This window comes from Erinaceus europaeus, chromosome 2 (genome assembly GCF_950295315.1).
Source record: "Erinaceus europaeus chromosome 2, mEriEur2.1, whole genome shotgun sequence".
NCBI classification, from domain to species: domain Eukaryota; kingdom Metazoa; phylum Chordata; class Mammalia; order Eulipotyphla; family Erinaceidae; genus Erinaceus; species Erinaceus europaeus.
The window spans coordinates 100094686-100114895 of NC_080163.1; the positions used below are offsets into that span (position 1 = coordinate 100094686).

Genomic DNA, 20210 nt, shown 5'->3' on the forward strand with positions numbered 1-20210 from the left:
GCACAGAGTAGGAAGATGGATGAGAAAACACAACCAAACAATATTCTCTCCACAGGAAACCCACCTAACTCAACAAGACAAACACAGACTCAAAGTAAAAGGATGAAAAACTATCAGACAAGCCAATGGCCCACAAAAAGGGGCAGGAGCAGCTATTTTCCCCATTTGTCAAAGATTAGATGTCCATAGGTGAGGGGGCTTACTTCTGGGCTCTCAATTCTATTCCACTGGTCAGTGTGTCTATTCATGCTCAAGTACCAAGCAGTTTTGATTTACGTATATCCTTGAGAATGACCCATGTGGACTTGAATAGAATGTGCATTCCAGTTTCTTGGGGTGAATGATTCTGTAAATGTCCAATAATTCTGGTATATCTATCTCCTCATTTAGCTCCCACATTTCTTTACTTATTTTCTGCCTAGATGATCTGTCAAGTTGAGTGAGTGGGGTGCTGAAGTCCCCTACTATGACATGTTGCTGTTAATATATTGCTGCAGCTCTTTCAGTAGATGTTTGATGTATTCAGATGGCTTCTCATTGGGTGCACAGATGTTAATAATTGTTAAGTCCTCTTGGTTGACTGATCCTCTGAGCATTAAGTAATGTCCATCCCTATCTTTTTAAATTTTATTTATTTTAAAGTCTATCATGTCAGATATGAGAATAGGTATAGTACCACATTATGCCCACAACCAAAGTCCTGTGACTCCCCCTCTTCTGCCATGCCAGTATTGATTTTGACTAGTTTCTTGCCTGAAAAGACATTTCTTATTTCTTGAGGTAGTTTGAGCAGAACTTTGTATCAGATTAAATGTTACATTAACAGAAATCCTTTTCCCTACAGTTTTAAAATTTATGACATACCTAGATACTTTGACCATTTCTTATATTTATATAACATATCAATTACTTAAAAATGGTAACAGTGGAAATGGTAGGAAGTATAATGGTTAGTGCACAAAAGCCTTAGAATTGATGTTTCATATACAGATGGAGCTATGTGTGTAGAACTTAGGAGAAACATTTAAATGCCATCAATACCAAAGTTATAACTAAAATCTTGTACATTGATATGAGCAGTTGTCAACTTCATTCCAATGGGGAGGGGGAAGTAACTGCTCATAGAAACACAAGGAATAGGAAAACCTAGCTGGAATAGGTAAGTCCACATATCTGTGAAGAAATATGACTTGAAAATGAAAAACCAAACAATAATAACAAGTCAAGGTAAGCCAAAAAGAACAGAACTTCACAAAGAGATGCATCATCCCTTGGTCATACAGCTCAGGGAAATAAAGCAAGGTAAAGATTTAGTAAAAGAACTGGGTAGCAGAAGTGACTCTAAGAGCTGTGCCAGGGCAGACAATGTAGGACATGAAAGAACAGAAATGAAGAGACAGGATAGAAAAATTTCACAGGACTAGAGGAAGGGCTTAGATGAATCAGATTACCAGGAATATTTCTGCCTATAGAATACATTCAATCTTTACAGAGTTTGGCTATGGGTCAAGTGACATAAGATAGAACAGAATAGAGCCTGATAATGAAAGATAGGTTACTGAGTAAACAACTATTATCAAAGGTGTCAGATGTCTTTCTTATTTTTTTTCTTTGCCTCCAAGGTTATGCTGTGGCTCAGTGCCTGCACTACAAATCCACTGCTCCTCGAGGCTATTTTTTCCCTTTTGTTGCCCTTGTTGTTTATCCTTGTTGTTATTGGATAGAACAGAAAGAAATTGAGAGAGGAGGTGAAGACAGAGAGGGGGAGAGAAAGATAGACACTTGCAGACCTGCTTCACCACCTATGAAGCCACCCCCATGCAGGTGAGGAGCCGGCTGGAACCCGGATCATTATTCCAGTCCTTGTGCTTTGCACCGTGTCCACTTAACCTGCTGTCCTACCACCCGGCCCCCTGGAAGATGTTTTTTAACCTCCATACCTCAGCAGCACCATTCCTAACTTCCATGGTTGTCATTAGTACAGAGTCCACTAAGCATGCTCTCCAAAAGAGATGTCATCACACTAAGCATATATATATCCAGAAGCAGTCAACCCTGGCAGATGATGCCTATAATCATAACCTGCTCATAAGTATCAAGTCTGTCTAAGGATCTGGAGTTTCAAAGAATATTCTTCTGAAGTGGAAAGTAACTAAATACACAATGAAGAAGGCATTTTTCCTAGAAAAATTAGCATGTTTCTGTACTTCAAAAGGTGGGATAGATTTGTGCTGGTGAGTACACTGATTTAAAGCATAAAGCAACAAGTAAAGAAAAATTAAAAGAAATTAATGGGTTAGAAAATGTATTTATTTTTGCTGTAAGGTGGCATTGCAACTATAATGCAGTTCTAAAAATCTATAGTTTAACAAAAGAAAGCAAAATTGTAATTATTTAAAATTCTATGCCAGTTAAATTCAGTAAATTTGATAAAAAGAAATAAATGGTCAAAAAATTAAATTGAAATTTTACACACACACACACCGCCTTGAAACCCATCCTCCAACTCCAAATGTAATGAATGAGCTGCACTCTTTAGGTAGTTTCCTTAACTCTCCACTTGACTGTAGATATAAAAAAGGCTTCAGAAATCCAGAAAAATAAATCCCACTAGCCAATATTAAAGCTAGGAGGAATACTGATAGTTGAGTTTTAGTCATCTGTCACCTTTGGAAAAAAAAAAAAGGGAGTTGGGCGGTAGCACAGCGGGTTAATTGCACATGCCTCGAAGTTCCAGGACCAGCTTAAGTATCCGGTTTGAGCCCTGGCTCCCCACGTGTGGGGGAGTCGCTTCACAGGTGTTGAAGCAGGTCTGCAGGTGTCTATCTTTCTCTCCCCCCTCTGTCTTCCCCTGCTCTCTCCATTTCTCTCTGTCCTATCCAATAATGACGGTATCAATAACAACAACAATAATAACTACAACAACAAGGACAACAAGAGGGAAAATAAATCAATATATATAAAAAAATTTAAAGAAAAAAGAAAGGACATCTTCCAAGTGTATGCTATGAATGTGCCAAGGCATCATTGTACCTAAACTACTTCTGGTTGTATGTTAAGGGAGCCTTTTCTAACTACTCTCCACTGACCTTCAGTGTGTGGATTGGTTATCTATCTTTTGTTGTTCTTTTATTCTTGGTAAGACCACTGCACAGCTCTTGCTATTGGCAGTACTAGAGATCAGACTTAGGAACACTTGCATGCAAGTCCTGTGATCTGCCAGTGTACCAACTCTATAGTCAACCTTGATGTCTTCTTCCTTTCAAAGTTTTATTATTATCTTTCTTTGTTTATTGGGTAGAGATGGTCATAAATAGATAGGGAAAGGGGAGATAGAAAGGAAGAGAGACAGAGGGAGACCTGAAGTACTGCTTCACCATTTGCAAAGCTTTCCTCCTGCAGGTGGGGACCAAGGGCTCAAAACCGGTCCCTTGTGTATTGGAATTGTACACTTGACCAGGTGTGCGACCACCCAGCGCCCCTTTTTTTCACTTAAAGCATTAAGTAAGATTGTTGCAACCTTTTTTGTTGTTGTTGTTCTTTTTTTTAAATATTTTTTTAAAAGTTGATTTTCCCTTTTGTTGCCCTTGTTTTTTATTGTTCTTGTTGATGTCCTCGTTGTTGGGTAGGACAGAGAGAAATGGAGTGAGGAGGGGAAGACAGAGAGGGGGAGAGAAAGACAGACACCTGCAGGCCTGCTTCACAGCATGTGAAACGACTCCCCTGCAGGTGGGGAGCCAGGGACTCCAACCCAGATCCTTAGGCCAGTCCTTGTACTTTGTGCCACCTGCACTTAACCCACTGCTCTACTGCCCAACTCCCACGACCTTTTTATAAGTCTAATAAGTTCTGTTTCATTGTTTTACACAAAAAAACTGTGAATTTTGTGTTCTGTATTGTATCCTTTTTCTAAGTAGAAATGTCTAGATCTTTATACCACACAGGGTATAAACTTAGAAGATGCAAACATTTTCTTAAATGAAAAGAATAATTCTTTAAATGTCATTGTAAACTTGCATGTCCCCCTACTGAAATAAATTCATAAACCTTTCACATAGCTGTCAACTTTCCTTCTCTATTAGAGAAAGAAGAATAGCTCAATCTTAAAAGCTTGGTGAAAATTAACTAGAGTCTGATAATCTCCTTTTGTGAACTGGAAAAAGTATTCTGCTTCTCTTAACATTCATTTCATTGTCTATATAATAGTGATAATAATGGTAGTGATTTCTTATTGTTGTTTGAATTTGCTTCCTCCATTGTTGTCATTATCATCAAAGGATGAGCTGAATCTTTGTTAAAGAATTACAAGTATTTTCATCATTGTGTAAAGTTTTTCCTTGTTGCAGTAAGTGAACAACAACTTACAGTTTGTTTTTTTTTTCTTTTAGGTTTCCTGTTTCAGTGCTGGCACTACAAATCTACCACTCCCAAAAGTTCCTTTCACTTCCCTTCCCCTTCCCCTCCCCTCTCCTTTCCTTTCCTTTTTTTCCCTTTCCTTTTCTTCCCTTCCCTTCCCCTTCCTTTCCTTTTTCTTTTCTTTCCTTTTTTTCTTCCCTCTCTTTCCCTTCCCTTCCGTTCCCTTCCTTTTCCTCCCCTCACCTCCCTCACCTCCTCTTCCCTCCCCTCAATCCCCTCCCCACCCCTCCCTTCCCTTATCTTCCCTTTCCTTTCCTTCTCCCCCACCCCTGTCTCTATTATATTCAATAGGTCAAACAGAACTTGAGAGGAAAGGAGGAGAAAGACACCTGCAGACTTACTTCACCATTCCTGAAGCCCAGCCTCCTCAGTTTAACTTTCTTATGAAATCCTGGCCAGTCATTATGAAAATCCGAACAAACAGAGAAACATTAATTTTATCTCAAAAGACTCAGCATCCATCTAACCTAACCAGTATTTGACACAGGAGATTTTTATATGCTTGTAGACTGAGGAATTTTTATATTATATCCAGTATTAGTAATAATTCCATTTATATGTGTACTTAGTCACTACTAACTATTGATGATGACAACTATAATTTGATATTGTGAACATGATTATTTTCCTAAAATAGTTTTATATTATAAATTGTTATTGAATAGTAGATGGTATAAATTTGCATCTGATTTAGGATCTAAATAATAATAAATTCATTACAAAGACTGAAGTTATACACTGTAAGTATATAATTATATGCCTATTAGAACTGTTTGTTTTAGTGAACAAAGGAACCTAAGAGCTAGTAGACAGTCACCCAGTACAGTACACTTTACCATGCATGAGGCCCCAGATTTGAACCCTGGCACCACATGAGAACACCAAGGCACCAAAGGAAGCTCCACAAATGCTGGAGCTGTGATATTTCTTCTGTTTAATCTCTCTCTCACCTGTGTGCATTCTCTCTCTCTCTCTCTCTGAAATGAAATATAAAAAAAAAGGTTGGGGGTCAGATGGTAGGGCAGTGGGATAAACACACATGGTGCAAGGACCAGCTTAAGCATCAGGGTTCATGCTCCTAGCTCCCCACCTGCAGGGGGCTCGCTTCACAAGCAGTGAAGCAGGTCTGCAGGTGTCTATCTTTCTCTCCCCCTCTCTGTCTTCCCCACCTCTCTAAATTTCTCTCTGTCCTATCCAACAACAAGAGCAATAGCAACAATAACAGTAACAACAACAAGGACAACAAAATTTGAAAAATGGCCTTCAGGAGCAGTGGATTCATAGTGCAGGCACTGAGCCCCAGCAATGCCCTGGAGGCAAAAAAAAAAAAAAAAAAAAGAAAAGAAAAAGAAAAAGAAAAAAAGAAAGAAAGGTTGGCTTAGGAGCAATGGAACTATGCTTGTGAAAGATCTTATTGCTGCTGGGGACAAAAAAAGTGGTTTAAAATATTAATTTAAATAAGACTGAGAACTGAAAAAAAAATCTAACTGTGTACTCTAAAAAACTGTAGTAAACAAGAGGAAATGGCAAGATTTTTCAACTGAGAGGTTCACAGTTGTTATCTACTGGAATTCTTTTATGACAACATTTAATAGTCAATTCTCACCAACAAGAATGAACCTCAAATAAAGTCATATTTTGAAACAATAGATGTTTACATGGCATAGCAACAGTTGTAAAGCAACAAATCCTATTCTTACTTATTTTACAGGCTATTCAAGAAAAAGGTGTAGAACTTCCTTACGAGGAAGATTCTGGATATAGTTTAATACTAAATTCAAAAGGAATGTTTATGTGGTTTCAAATAGGACACATAAAAATGCACTCCTTTACATCTTTCTGCCCCTAAAAAGAACTAGTTTCTTTTATAAGCAAAAAAACCCACTACTATAATTTAAAGACTCCAAACTTGAATTGATTAATTAAATATTGAAACATTCTGTAGCTTATGAAAATATAATTAATATTTTTTAAAATTGGAGAGATGGTATATTTGAATGAAAAAGACCAACAGTGGGAAGTTAAACACTGAGAAGGGTTAGCTTTTCAGCTCAGGAAGTTCACTGCATTGCTAGTGAGTATATGGAACCTAGACTGGATCTTGGAAGAATGTGGAATAGTAGATTCTGGTAGATTTCTATTAGGTACTGAGTTAATGTTAGCATACTGTTGTACATAAAATGTATTTATAATGCTTTAATTATATTTTTAAAATCAAATCAGGGGATTTAATGATACTTAATAATTTTTGTGGACATGCTGAACACCTGCAGTTGGAAAAAGTATTTTTAATAGATGCATCATTTTTTTTCTGAAAGAAATGCGTTTCTAAAAGAAACAACTGTAACTGGTATTGGTATAGAGTTCTTTTTCCACATCTGGATAAAACCTGACTTCCAACCATTATACTTGCCAAATATTAGTTAGCTAAAGATTCAGAACAAATCACATTCCATTTGTTGAATACACATGAATGTAATAAATAATCTTTCAGACCATCACATTTCTCTGTTTAATTAACAAAATAATTATCTTTCTCTGCCATGCATAATAATACCTCCATGTCTTATTACATAATTGCACATTTTATTGCAGGTCAAGTAAATTTTGCTACAAAAATTTATAAAACACCCCAATAGACTCAAATATAATCTGGAATGTTTTTGTTAGTACATGTGCTTACTTCTTCTTCTTTGAAAGATGAGAGCAAAAATGTTTTAGAGTATTTTGTAATACCTATTATTTTATTCTGAAGTATCCATCTCATTCTTATTAATATTAATGACTATTTTATTTCTTCCTTCCTTCCTTCCTTTCTTTCTTCTTTAGTTCAGGTAACATTATAATACTATAGGTTTTAATAGTGGTGCTCATGTGAATCAGAATGTGAGAGTAGAGACCTAGATCCCAGACAGAGCTGGCTTCTTCAGTCTGGCACAAATCAACACAGCAAAAAGGCTCAGTTTCTTGGGCTCTAACCCTAACATTTCTAAGAAAGCCCCAAGGGTTTTTTTTATCTCTACTTTACTGACTTCTAGCTTCAGTAAAATTATACTGAGTAAAAACCAACCCTAAAAAAATGTCTTAATCCAAATGTTTGGCTTGCTAAGAGATGAGTTTACTCTGCTTCTGCTTTAATCATCAAAGAATTTAGCCTCTGTAACATTTGCTTTCTAGTTTTTGGTTATGTATTTTACATATACAATTTCTCATATATGAAAATATATTTATAGAATATGTTTATGAGAGAGGTCGAAAAGATAGCTGTTCTACTTAACTTTTCAAAACCACTTAGATATTAGTTTGGAAGAACTTTGAAGCAGTTGTTATTGATTAGTTCACTTAGGAATGTTTAGTGCAGATGGTCTAACTTTTCAGCTAAGCCTGGTTTCTTCACACATTCTGACAACCTGCCTTTTACTGAGATCTATAAACATTTCTATGAAGTTTGTATAACACACTTGGATTTGATGCTACTTAAGGTGCATTGTCATTACAATTTATATGATTCCAATTGGTGAGTTTGGTTTCTAAAAGATATGTCTGGAAATCTTTTGGAAAAACATTATCCCCCTATATGACATATAGCAATAAGAAACTTTTTTTTTTTTTTACAAAACATCATCACAGACTCCTATTTATACTACAATTGACAATATAATAAAACTGAATAAACTCAGAATAATTGAGAATAAACTTGTTTTTTCAAGTAAAATCTAAACACACAGTTTTTTTTTTTTTTTTTTTTTTACAAACTACAATATTAAAGTAGTAACTCATTAATATTAAACACAAATGAAAATACTGCTTCGGAGTTGGTGCTTTCACATTCTTCTCTTGGTTTGTAAACTTCTATGACACGCAGCATTTCTGTGAACCTTTGCACTGCTTTTTTTCCCCATACACTTTATATTAACTATAACTGCTGATAGATGTTGATTTTTTTCTATGTCGATTTCCAAGGTATTAATACATTAGCATAGGGCCTAGGCATCTCCCTTTTTAAAATTTCTTTATTGGGGAATTAATGTTTTACATTCAACAGTAAATATAACAGTTTGTACATGCATAACATTTCCCAGTTCTCTATCTCTTAATACCCACTATATATCATAGCATGATGTACTACCTTATAGTTCACAAATGTATACTTGCTTCATGAATTTATGATTATTCTGTCTACTATTAAAAATATGAGTGTGCTTTTCAGGGTGTGACATTACAGAGTCAAAAGAAGGAACAGATGGAACTATCAAATTTGGTTTTCTTTTTGGATTGACTTTGTTTTTTCTGAGGCACAGGTTATCAAGGTCTTCAAACAAGATTTATGTAAAAGTTGTTACCTGGCAAATCTATGTCATTTAAGATTTAGCTACACGGCTAGAATGATATGTCCAACTTCTTCTGGTATCTCTACTTGAATTTTACTCAAATTCCTAACAACCAGAATCTTCAATTTTATACATTTAACCATTTTAGTTAAGCACGCATTCTATATAGAGCAAAGTGTAATGCTACTGAAGAAAAACAAAACAAACAAACCAACAACAACAACAACAACAACAAAAACTTGCTAAAGTGTGGCAAACAGATTGGAGGGAAATATGAAGGGAAATATGAGAACAGTTCCTAAACTGATAGAGCAGTAGTGGTCCAGGCAAGAGATGTAAGCAGTCTAGGCACTGTGCAAGTAGTAGAATAAAGGTACTCGATGGACTCTAGAGATGTTTAGGACTTTTATTTTTATTTATTTATTTTTTTACCAGAGCACTGATTAGCTCTGGCTTATGGTGGGGCAGGGGATAGAACCTGGGACTTCAGAGCCTCAGGCATGACAGTCTCTTTGCATAACCCTTATGCTATGTATCCCCATGCTGTTTAGGACTTTTAGTAAAAGGAAGATGACCAGGAGTCGGGCAGTAGTGCAGTGGGTTAAGCACAGTTGGCACAAAGTGCAAGGACCAGCGTAAGGATCCCAGTTCGAGCCCCCAGCTCCCCACCTGGAAGGAAGTCACTTCACAAGTTGTGAAGCAGGTCTACAGGTGTTTATCTTTCTGTCTTCGCCTCCTCTCTCCATTTCTCTCTGTCCTATCCAACGATGACATCAATAACAACAACAGTTATAACTACAACAATAAAAAAAAGAGGAAGATGACCTTTGATAGCCCAACCAGATGAATGGTGTCTTTCAGTAAGATAGAGGATACTGGAAAAAGAAAAATATATTTATTTATTTGCTATAAATGAATAGTATGGTGAACTATAAAGTATTTGGAAGAAAAAAAAAACTGAAACTCCTCAAAGAGGTTAGTAAAATCTTCCTCTATGAGTTCCTGAAACCAGATAATAACTGAGTCGAGATCTGAAGAACAGGAGCCTTATCAAGGAGTAAACAGAAGATCAAGATAATTGAAGATGTGTATGGAGGCTCTTGGGCAGAGTGAATATAGTGGTTCTCAACAACTATCTTTTTTGATCAAATAATTCTAGAAAAGCTGTCTTCTGAGGCTGTCATTTTATTCTAAAAACAAACTATATAGTAGGGCAATGTCTGCAATTTCAGAAAACAAAATGACCATTAGAGTAAAAGTTCTGAACCATCTGGGAAAATGCTATGGAAAAAACTGTAGCTGTAATCTTGGCTTTCATTTCTACCTAATCATATAGAAATAAGGATTGATTTTATTAGCAGGAACCATGCTAATCAGTTTAAGTTTATATGAAAAAAATGAAACATGTATGTACTCTAGTGATCGACAACATTTAATTTAAAAAGACAAATTTACTGTTATTCTACATTGTACCAATTACACAGAACATTATATTTTGGAAATTGTTTCATTTTTTTATTCTGAAGGTAACAGGACATTTCAGAATATCACCACATTAACCATGTTCTTTCAACTATAAAATTAAGTTGGAAAAGCCTTTTGAGCAAACCCAGTTTTGCCTTTTTGTCAGCTCAGTCAGCTGTGCTGGGATTCTATAAGCCTTTGTGTGCAGAGGCCAGGGGCATCAATAGTTTTAAACAACAGTTGGTGGTTATCATCAGCATGTAAACACACCCTCTGATAGCCAGCCCTTTCTGTCCTGTAAGACCTACAAGGAAAGTCTGCTCTGCTCTTCTCTGAAAACCCTGATACAAACTTAAACACGGGAGAAGTTTTTGGTTATATTTAGTAGTGTAACATCTGACGTTATGGGCTTTACTAGTTAGTCAAAGCCACTGAGTTTAGTGTAGAATTATTTTGTTTGCTTTATAAACAAATATAACATATATGTTCAGTGTGATGATTTATTTCAGTATGGGACTACTGTTACATGCACTCATACATGTAATTATTTATCTTAAATATATAATTTATGATACTTTATCTGTAGAATTAATAATTTAAAGGCATCTTATTCCCACAAAAATGTCTACAATTAAATATCAGTATACATATGTGCAAATATTGTACATATATGTGTAAAAAATAATATACACACAAATGTCTGCCTGTATGTGAAGCAATCTATACATACTTCACACATCAACACATTGCTATATGTATATTTGAGATTTGCTAGTTATATTTTTGGAGGCCAAAGGACTGTATCTTCTTTTTAGCATGGAATGGCATATGCAACAGACTCAAAATGTAGATTCTTCAGGAATTGTTGCATAAAATAAGATAAAATGTATCATCACATTTAAAATTTTTAAACTGCCCTATTGTAACTGGAGAGGTGGCTCAGGAATAGAACACAGGACTTGCGTGTACGAAGCCCTGGGTTCAGTTCCCAACACAAGATATGTTAGAGTGGTGCTGTTGTCTCTGTAATAAAATAAATTTTTTTAAATGTACTACTGAATTGTTAGATGGAACTTTATTTTCAAAGTACTCAGAGTATCTAGCTGTGCTTACACACATGCAGTTATTATTTGTCTTCATTTTGTCATATTACTTCATCAATAGCATCAATATTGAGAAACTGACTCCATTCCCTGGGTAACAGTGTAAGTAATACTGAGTAGAACTAGGTGACTTGAAAAGCACTAGGATTTAAGTGACTTATTCCAGAAGGTAAGGGTCAACTGAGCAGGTAGAGAGCAAACACCTACCGTCTTGCTGAGGTAACTTGTGCTGGTGTTCATACATTGTAGCCCCTCACTGTTGCAGCAGCCCCCACATCTGTAGACGGACACACATGGAGGTTTAAAGAAGGTGTTTGTTGCTGCTCCAAACTCCTTCCCCACATCTATACACACCTCACGTGGCATGCATTGAGTCTTTCTCCACTCATTATCAATACCTGTCAAGTCATAGGGAAGTTCATTAAGTTATATTGAAGCCAACAATGGGGAAAAGCCCACAGCAATTGGAAGTTACTCACATTTGATTTCAGACATTAAGATTTAAGTCTAATACATAACTTTAAAGCAACAGTTGACAGGAGTCCAAAGTGCTCTGGGAACTGGAATAAGATACATTTAAGAGAGCCGCTAAGGATATTTATAATCAGCTAAATTAGGATGATGCTTTCTTAAAATTACAACAGTATTGCACACATGTATATTTGATTGTCTTAGTTTAAGGAAATGAAAATCTATGGATATTTACAAGAAGATGAATATGGTTTTGGATTAAAATTAAAAATCAACCTAAGACAGGTTCTTTGACATGTCATGGTGGTCGTTTCTTCAAATCAGGGACAGTTTCCATTCATTGGGATTTATATCCTGGAATAGAATGTTGCAGGAAAGTCAAGTCTTCAGTTTCTTTCTTTTTCCCTCCCTGGAATTTTGTTTTTAGTGAGAGAGTAGTTTACTCAAGACACCTTAAACACTGCATTGAAAATGATGTGCTTCTGAAATGTTCTTATTTCTCCCATATTTCCCCTACGATGTAAACTATTTGTTCTTCAGCTATGAAGAACAAATTTTATTTGTTGGCATTTGTTCTCAAAATACTTTGTAATCTCAAACAGGTAAAGCAATTGGTATCTAACGGTCAAGAAGAGTTCACTTTAAAAATAATACAGAAATATTTAATAGGTGATTTTATCCAACATCATGATATTTTGGTGAAACTTTCTGCTACATCTCTCAGTAACTTTGACACAAGTGCTGCTCTCCAGTTAATCACATTGCCACAATGGCAAGTAACCTTCATAAGTCTTAAAGGGGAGTTGGGCGGTAGCTTAGTGGGTTAAGTGTACGTGGCCGGAAGCACAAGGACTAGCGTAAGGATCCCACCTTCAGGGGGTTCGCTTCTCAAGTGGTGAAGCAGGTCTACAGGTGTCTGTCTTTCTCTCTCCCTCTCTGTCTTCTCCTCCTCTCTCCATTTCTGTCTGTCCTATCCAACAATGACGACATCAATAACAACAACAGTAATAACCACAACAATAAAAAACAAAGGCAACAAAAATAGAGAATAAATAAATAAATATTTTTTAAAAAGTCTTAAGGGAGAGAGTTGGGCGGTAGTTCAGCGGGTTAAGCGCAAATGGCGCAAAGCCCAAAGACAGGCATAAGAATCTCGGTTCGAGCCCCCCCCATCCCCACCTGCAGGGGAGTCGCGTCACAAGCGGTGATGCAGATCAGCAGATGTCTATCTTTCTCTCCCCCTCTCTGTCTTCCCCTCCTCTCTCCATTTCTCCCCACCTACAGGGGAGTTGCCTCACAAGCAGGTGAAGCAGGTGTGTAGGTATCTTTCTCTCCCCCTCTCTGTCTTCTCCTCCTCTCTCCATTTCTGTCTGTCCTAACAAGGATGACATCAATAAAAAGAGCAATAAAAACTACAACAATAAAAACAGCAAGGGCAACAAAAGGAAAAATAAATAAATAAATAAATGTGAAAAAAATTTAAAAACATCTTAAGAAAATGTAGAAATAAGGCATTTCTAAATCCATACCAGATAGAAAATCTGTGTTCAATTATTTTTTAAGTAGATAATGTGGAACGGGCTTAACTTTTATAGTATACACATTATGTTTATTTCTGGTAATTATTTTTTGTAAATATACCTTTAAGTTAAAAAATCATTATAGCTACTCAAAATGAAATAATAAAATATGTTGTAGTTGTATTTAATAGTTGCCTATTTTCTATTTACTTCTGACCCCATGGATATTCAGTGGCACAAAATACTGGCATTAAAACATTAGACCAGCAACTTTGCACAAATGTGACAACTGAAGCTTATAACATATTTTATTTCCCATACTTACTTTTCAATATTTCTGCATTGTAATGTGCTGCAGCAAACTTTACAGTCTCCTCTGTCCTTGCATTGCCATTGGGTTGTTCTTTATTTTGCTGCCAGCCTCCTTTTCTTAATTGACACTTGTACATTTTCCAGTATTCTGGGTAGAGGACAGTCATGAGTTCATCTACACTAGACACTGATCGCAACTGCTCCTCCAGATCTTTACTTGTATAAGCCTGTCAAAGAAATATGCAATGCAGTTATTACATCATGGAATTTGAATATAGGTTCACCAAAAAAGTCTTTAAGGTGATATATGCTGAATCTCTAGCAACATATTATTATGTTTTCTTGATTGACTTATTTGTTAGTGCTGGAACTTCCAAGTTTTTATTTTTTTCAGATAAACAGAAAAAAAAGATAGAAAAACAGAGAAAGATAATATAGTACTGAAGTTTCCTTCCATGCAGTGGGACCAGGGTCAAACTGGGGCCTTGCCAATAACAAAACATAAACACTTTCTCTATGAACTACTACTGTATTTGGTCCTTCCTCAGCTTTTCTTGGTATTATTATATTCACTCTTTAATTTGACTCAATACAACAATTAATATCCAAATCTTGGATAGAGGTCACAATTATATATGCAAGTAAGCCATATTTATATCTATATATGTTTCTCATTTAAAAAATATTTTTATTTATTTTAAGGAGAGAAACAGAGAGGATGAGAGAAAGAGAGACCAGAGCACTGCTCAGCTCTGGCTTATAGTGGTACTGTGGATTGAATGTGGGAACTCAGAGCCTCAGGCATGAAAGTCTTTTTGCATAACCATTATACTGTCTACCCAGCCCCCTTTCTCATTTTTGGAGTAAAATTTAACTTGCTTGACAAAGAAAAATAAATACATTGAAAATTTTTCCACAACTAAATATTAAAAATTATCTGATATAGATGATTGCTGAACTACCTTTTGAAAAAATCATAATGCAGTTATATTATTACAGTGTCTCCTAGGCAACAGGCAGTGAAATGCATTACTTCTTAAAAGATGATAGAATTCACTATTTTTTTCTGTTACTTCATTTAGTTTTTTTCTTTCTATTCACTTTATGTATTTGCTTAACTATTTATTGGTGTAGGTGCCTTGTACATGATTCCACCTGTCTCTCATTTCAGCCCTTTCATTCTTTTCATTCCAGAGTGATAGAGATGGAGAGAGAAGAAGCGACAACACAGCACCAGAGCTTCCATGTGTTGTGGCACTTGCATATGATGCTATGCTCACATTCCGAATCTATGAATAATCTTAAGAATACACCCTCCAGGGCATATCACTTCATCTCTTCATATTTATCTTATAAGAAGACTGATATTAAAAATGAAAGTGGTGTTTCCTAATTTAATGTATACAATGCATTTGAGGAAAATCTCACATATGACACAAAACTAAGGCCTGAAAAAATGGGTATCTAAAAGAACTATTACTGGAAAGAAAAATTATAAAAATAGAGGGTACCTATGTGATCACTGTTGCCTGAAGTAAAATGTCAAAAATGAGCTTTCTTAGCCCCTGAAAACATGAACCTGAAAACATGAAAAGCAGCAAGTAAGTCCTTAGGTTACTCCTCCACCCCCCACCAACCCCTTCTGAGCAAATGTGGGGCTTCAGTCATCAAAAATTTTCAGGTTGCTTTTTCAGTCAGACAGTGTGACAGAGAGAGATGGAGATACACCACAGCACTGATGCTCTCCCCATTGCAATGACTTCCAGGCCAAATGTGTGGTAATTACTATATCCCGTCCAGTGAGTTATTTCCCCTGTTCTGTCTCTGGGATTCTTTTCCTTAAAATTCAGCTAGGAGGTAAAACATGTTTTCATCTAATTCTATAAGAGTGAGTATGAGCGTTGACCAAAATAAGAGTACAACGCTATGTTATACGGCACAATAAAAGATACATATCAAACTCTTATGAAAATGAAGTTCTGGTTTGTTCTTAGTTAATGCTTTAAAGCAAATAAGTTTTGTATTTTGAAACTTAGAAATGGACAATAACTACAACAGTAGTTATAAGTATAAGAGAAAACATATGTTGCCCAGTAGACCAACAGGAGAAAAATATAAGCATAAAATTCACAATAGGGAAAATGTTACATAAAAACTGAACAAAATCTGCTAGTAGAAAATAAAGTTATTATATTTATACTCTTGGGCAGCAAAAGACCTTTCTAAACATGGAAAGAAAAATAAACTGTAAGCAAACTATTCATATGGTAGAAAACACTATAAACAAAATAAAAGACAAACAATAAAGCAAGCAGACTATTTGCAATATACATGACAGATGTATAGGAGATTAACCTTAAAATATTGCCTGAATATGTTAATGGGAAAAATAAGCACATACTTAAATATAAAAAATGGGATCAAAACGTGAACTGAATATTCACAAAGAATAAATACAATTAATATATTTAGTGATAGCAAAGTTAATAAAGTTGTAACTCTTTTCAATCCTGGTGGGAGCAAAAGTTGTACAGCTATTCAAGGAAAACGTACTATTTCAAGTTGAAGGGCTTTAAAAACTAGTACCATTTCAGACAACAAATTCACTTTGGAGTTAAACTTTCTATAAGAGAAGGGGTAAAATAATTCTATCAGAAATATGTACAAATTCAGTTTGAGTGTGTCAGTAACACTGCACAGAAAAAACAATAACAAAGGATTTACTAAACAATATACAGTGCAAATACAAATGAGCACAGATGGTAATATAATGATAATATATATATATACATATATATATATATATATAAAACATTTTTCCACAAAATGGCTAAGTTGTTGGCATTTGTATGTGTATTTTTTTTTGTTTTTAAACTTCAAGATTCTTTTTCTTTTTTTAAATTTTGCTTTTTTTCCTTGTTGTTGTCCTTGTTGTTTTATTGTTGTTGTGGTTATTGTTGTTGTTGGATAGGACAGAGAAAAATGGAGAGAGGAGAGGAAGACAGAGAGAAGGAGAGAAAGAGAGACACCTGCAGATCTGCTTCACTGCCTGTGAAGAGACTCCCCTGCAGGTGGGGAGCCTGGTGCTTGACTGGGATCATTAAGCCAGTCCTTGCGCTTTGCGCCACATGCACTTAACCCACTGTGCTACCGCCCAACACCTTGTGTATGTATTCTTAAGAGAAAAAGATATTATATCGAGCAAAAAAGATATGAAACAAAAGTATCCTTCCCTATTTATGTTCTGAAAATGCAGGTGTCTAGGAGGAGTCTACGAATTGAGTGTTGTCAACTAAATGATAGAGCTGTTATATGAAAAAGGAGAAGACAATGTCCTGAGGGTAAGTGCTAGTGGATAATTAGACACCTGCACATCCCTATTCTCCTTTGGGAGAGCTTTAAAAGGTCCTGATAACCTAGAATGAGTTCTGAAGCAAGGACACAACAAATTCATTCAAGTAGAGGTGCTAGCCATTTGAAAACTGGATTCTTTCTCAATGCTTCCATGAATCTTTATGATCACCAATCTATTCCAGAAAGCTAAAATCATTTCCTCAAATGTTAATAAATTCCTTTTTTAATAAAATTTTTAATGTTTTGTTTATTATTGTATAGAGACAGAGAGAAATTGAGAAGGGAATATAGAGAGGGAGAGAGACAGAGATACACCTGCAGCCCTGCTTTACCACTCATGAAGCTTTCCCCCTGAAGGTGGGGACCAGGGGCTTGAACCTGGATCCTTGAGCACTGTAATGGGTGCACTTAACCAAGTATGCCACCACCTGGCCCCATAAATTCCTTTTGCAAGTCCTTGCAAACAACAATTTTAAGTTCACCATTATGCTGAAAATTTGGTATTTATTTACTACTCTTATGAAGTTGAAAACTCATATACTTGAATTTTAAAATATCCTTTCACCTAAAACATATACCTTTATGAAACATTAATAATCAGAGTGGAGGAAAAGAATCCCAGAGACAGAACAGGGGAAATAACTCACTGGACGGGATATAGTAATTACCACACATTTGGCCTGGAAGTCATTGCAATGGGGAGAGCATCAGTGCTGTGGTGTATCTCCATCTCTCTCTGTCACACTGTCTGACTGAAAAAGCAACCTGAAAATTTTTGATGACTGAAGCCCCACATTTGCTCAGAAGGGGTTGGTGGGGGGTGGAGGAGTAACCTAAGGACTTACTTGCTGCTTTTCATGTTTTCAGGTTCATGTTTTCAGGGGCTAAGAAAGCTCATTTTTGACATTTTACTTCAGGCAACAGTGATCACATAGGTACCCTCTATTTTTATAATTTTTCTTTCCAGTAATAGTTCTTTTAGATACCCATTTTTTCAGGCCTTAGTTTTGTGTCATATGTGAGATTTTCCTCAAATGCATTGTATACATTAAATTAGGAAACACCACTTTCATTTTTAATATCAGTCTTCTTATAAGATAAATATGAAGAGATGAAGTGATATGCCCTGGAGGGTGTATTCTTAAGATTATTCATAGATTCGGAATGTGAGCATAGCATCATATGCAAGTGCCACAACACATGGAAGCTCTGGTGCTGTGTTGTCGCTTCTTCTCTCTCCATCTCTATCACTCTGGAATGAAAAGAATGAAAGGGCTGAAATGAGAGACAGGTGGAATCATGTACAAGGCACCTACACCAATAAATAGTTAAGCAAATACATAAAGTGAATAGAAAGAAAAAAACTAAATGAAGTAACGGAAAAAAAATAGTGAATTCTATTATTCTTTTAAGAAGTAATGCATTTCGCTGTCTGTTGCCTAGGAGACACTGTAATAATATAGCTGCATTATAATTCTTTTCCTTAAAATTCAGCTAGGAGGTAAAACATGTTTTGATCTAAATCTATAAGAGTGAGTATGAGCATTGACCAAAATAAGAGTACAACGCTATGTTATATGGCACAATAAAAGATACATATCAAACTCTTATGAAAATGAAGTTTTGTTGCTGGCAACAGTGAAGTTGCATGCAAGCAACAGTCCCCCACAAAGACCCTGATGGCAAAAAAAGAAAGAAAGAAAGAAAGAAAGAAAGAAAGAGAGGAAGAGAGGAAGAGAGGAAGAGAGGAAGAGAGGAAGAAAGGAAGAAAGAAAGAAAGAAAGAAAGAAAGAAAGAAAGAAAGAAAGAAAGAAAGAAAGAAAGAAAATTACTTGGCCCAACTCTACATGCCTTTTTGAGTGTTAGATTATTTTCTTCACCACCACCCAGCCAAGTGTATGTGTAGTTCACGAAAACACTGTATTATAAGCAATCCTTTATTTGATGAACTCTTGCTCTTTTCTTGTCAGCACGTCCTCGAAAACAACAATTTTAAGTTCACCATTATGCTGAAAGTTTGGTATTTATTTAATGCTCTTATGAAGTTGAAAACTCATATACTTGAATTTTAAAATATCCTTTCACCTAATGTAGGGAGCAGGGGCTTGAAGCTTGATCTTGGTGCCTGGTAATGTGTGCACTCCACTGGGTAGATCACTGCCTGGCCCTTCAAGTAATATCTTATATTTAAATAAATATATGTGTGTGAACACACACACACACACACACACATATATGTGTATATATATATATATATACACACACACACACACACACATATATATATATATTACAATGAACAATTTCATATAATGAAAAGGTTACTCTGGTAAATTATCAGCTTAACTGAAAAGTGTACTAAAAGGCTTTTCTTTTTAAATATTTATTTATTTTCCCTTTTTTGCCCTTGTTGTTTAACATTGTTGTGGTTATTGATGTTGTTGTTGGTGAACAGGACAGAGAGAAATGGACAGAGGAGGAGAAGACAGAGAGAGCGAGAGAAAGATAGACACCTGCAGACCTGCTTCACCACCTGTGAAGCGACTCCCCTGCAGGTGGGGAGCCGGGGGGCTCGAACTGGGATCCTTATGCTGGTCCTTGTGCTTTGCGCTAAATGTGCTTAACCCGCTACGCCACCGCCCGACTCCCACTAAAAGGCTTTTCATGTCATTCATAATATACTTTATTTCCTGTTTTTTTTTTTTTGTCCCAAGAAACTTAATTAACAAAGGCACCAATCTAGAAAGTAGTTAACAAAAAACTGATTCCAAATCCCTGAAACTGAGGATATTAAAGGCAGTTTACTTATTTTCTTCAGCTTGAGGCTCAATAATAAAGGTGAAATATGCTTTTGCAAAGGAGTAGAGTGTTCTGGATACTTGTGAGACAGACTTTCCACAGAGAAGATAATTATAGACCACAATAAATTATAAAAAAGAAACACACAAATAAAATAAAAAATAAAGAAAGGAAGGAAGGGAGAAGCTAGCAAAAATCGATAACTTTTTACCACTATTGAGTTTCCTTTCTTAGCATGAGCAATGGGGTCAGATACAATCATTATGATAAGTGGTTGCTGAAGTTATTCTTCTCATAAAATATAGCAAAGGACTTGTTTATTGCTTGCTAGAAATTGCAGCTCCTCCTGTCTTTTTTTTTTTCTTACTTTTCATGTTAGGCAAATGACTAAATGTTAAAAGAATTGAATATGTATCAACTTTGATTCTTCTGAGGGTAGA

At 35.8% G+C, this 20210-nt stretch overlaps 1 protein-coding gene across 1 annotated transcript in view; it reads right to left on the reverse strand.

Annotated features, from left to right (window-relative positions):
- VEGFC (vascular endothelial growth factor C) overlaps positions 1 to 20210 on the reverse strand; it is a 99852-nt gene that overhangs the window by 12505 nt on the left and 67137 nt on the right. Inside the window, exons 2-3 of the mRNA XM_007528266.3 lie at positions 13631 to 13844; positions 11522 to 11712 (exon numbers count right to left, since the gene is read on the reverse strand). Coding sequence (XP_007528328.1) covers positions 11522 to 11712; positions 13631 to 13844 — 405 coding nt within the window. The remainder of the gene's footprint in view (positions 1 to 11521; positions 11713 to 13630; positions 13845 to 20210) is intronic.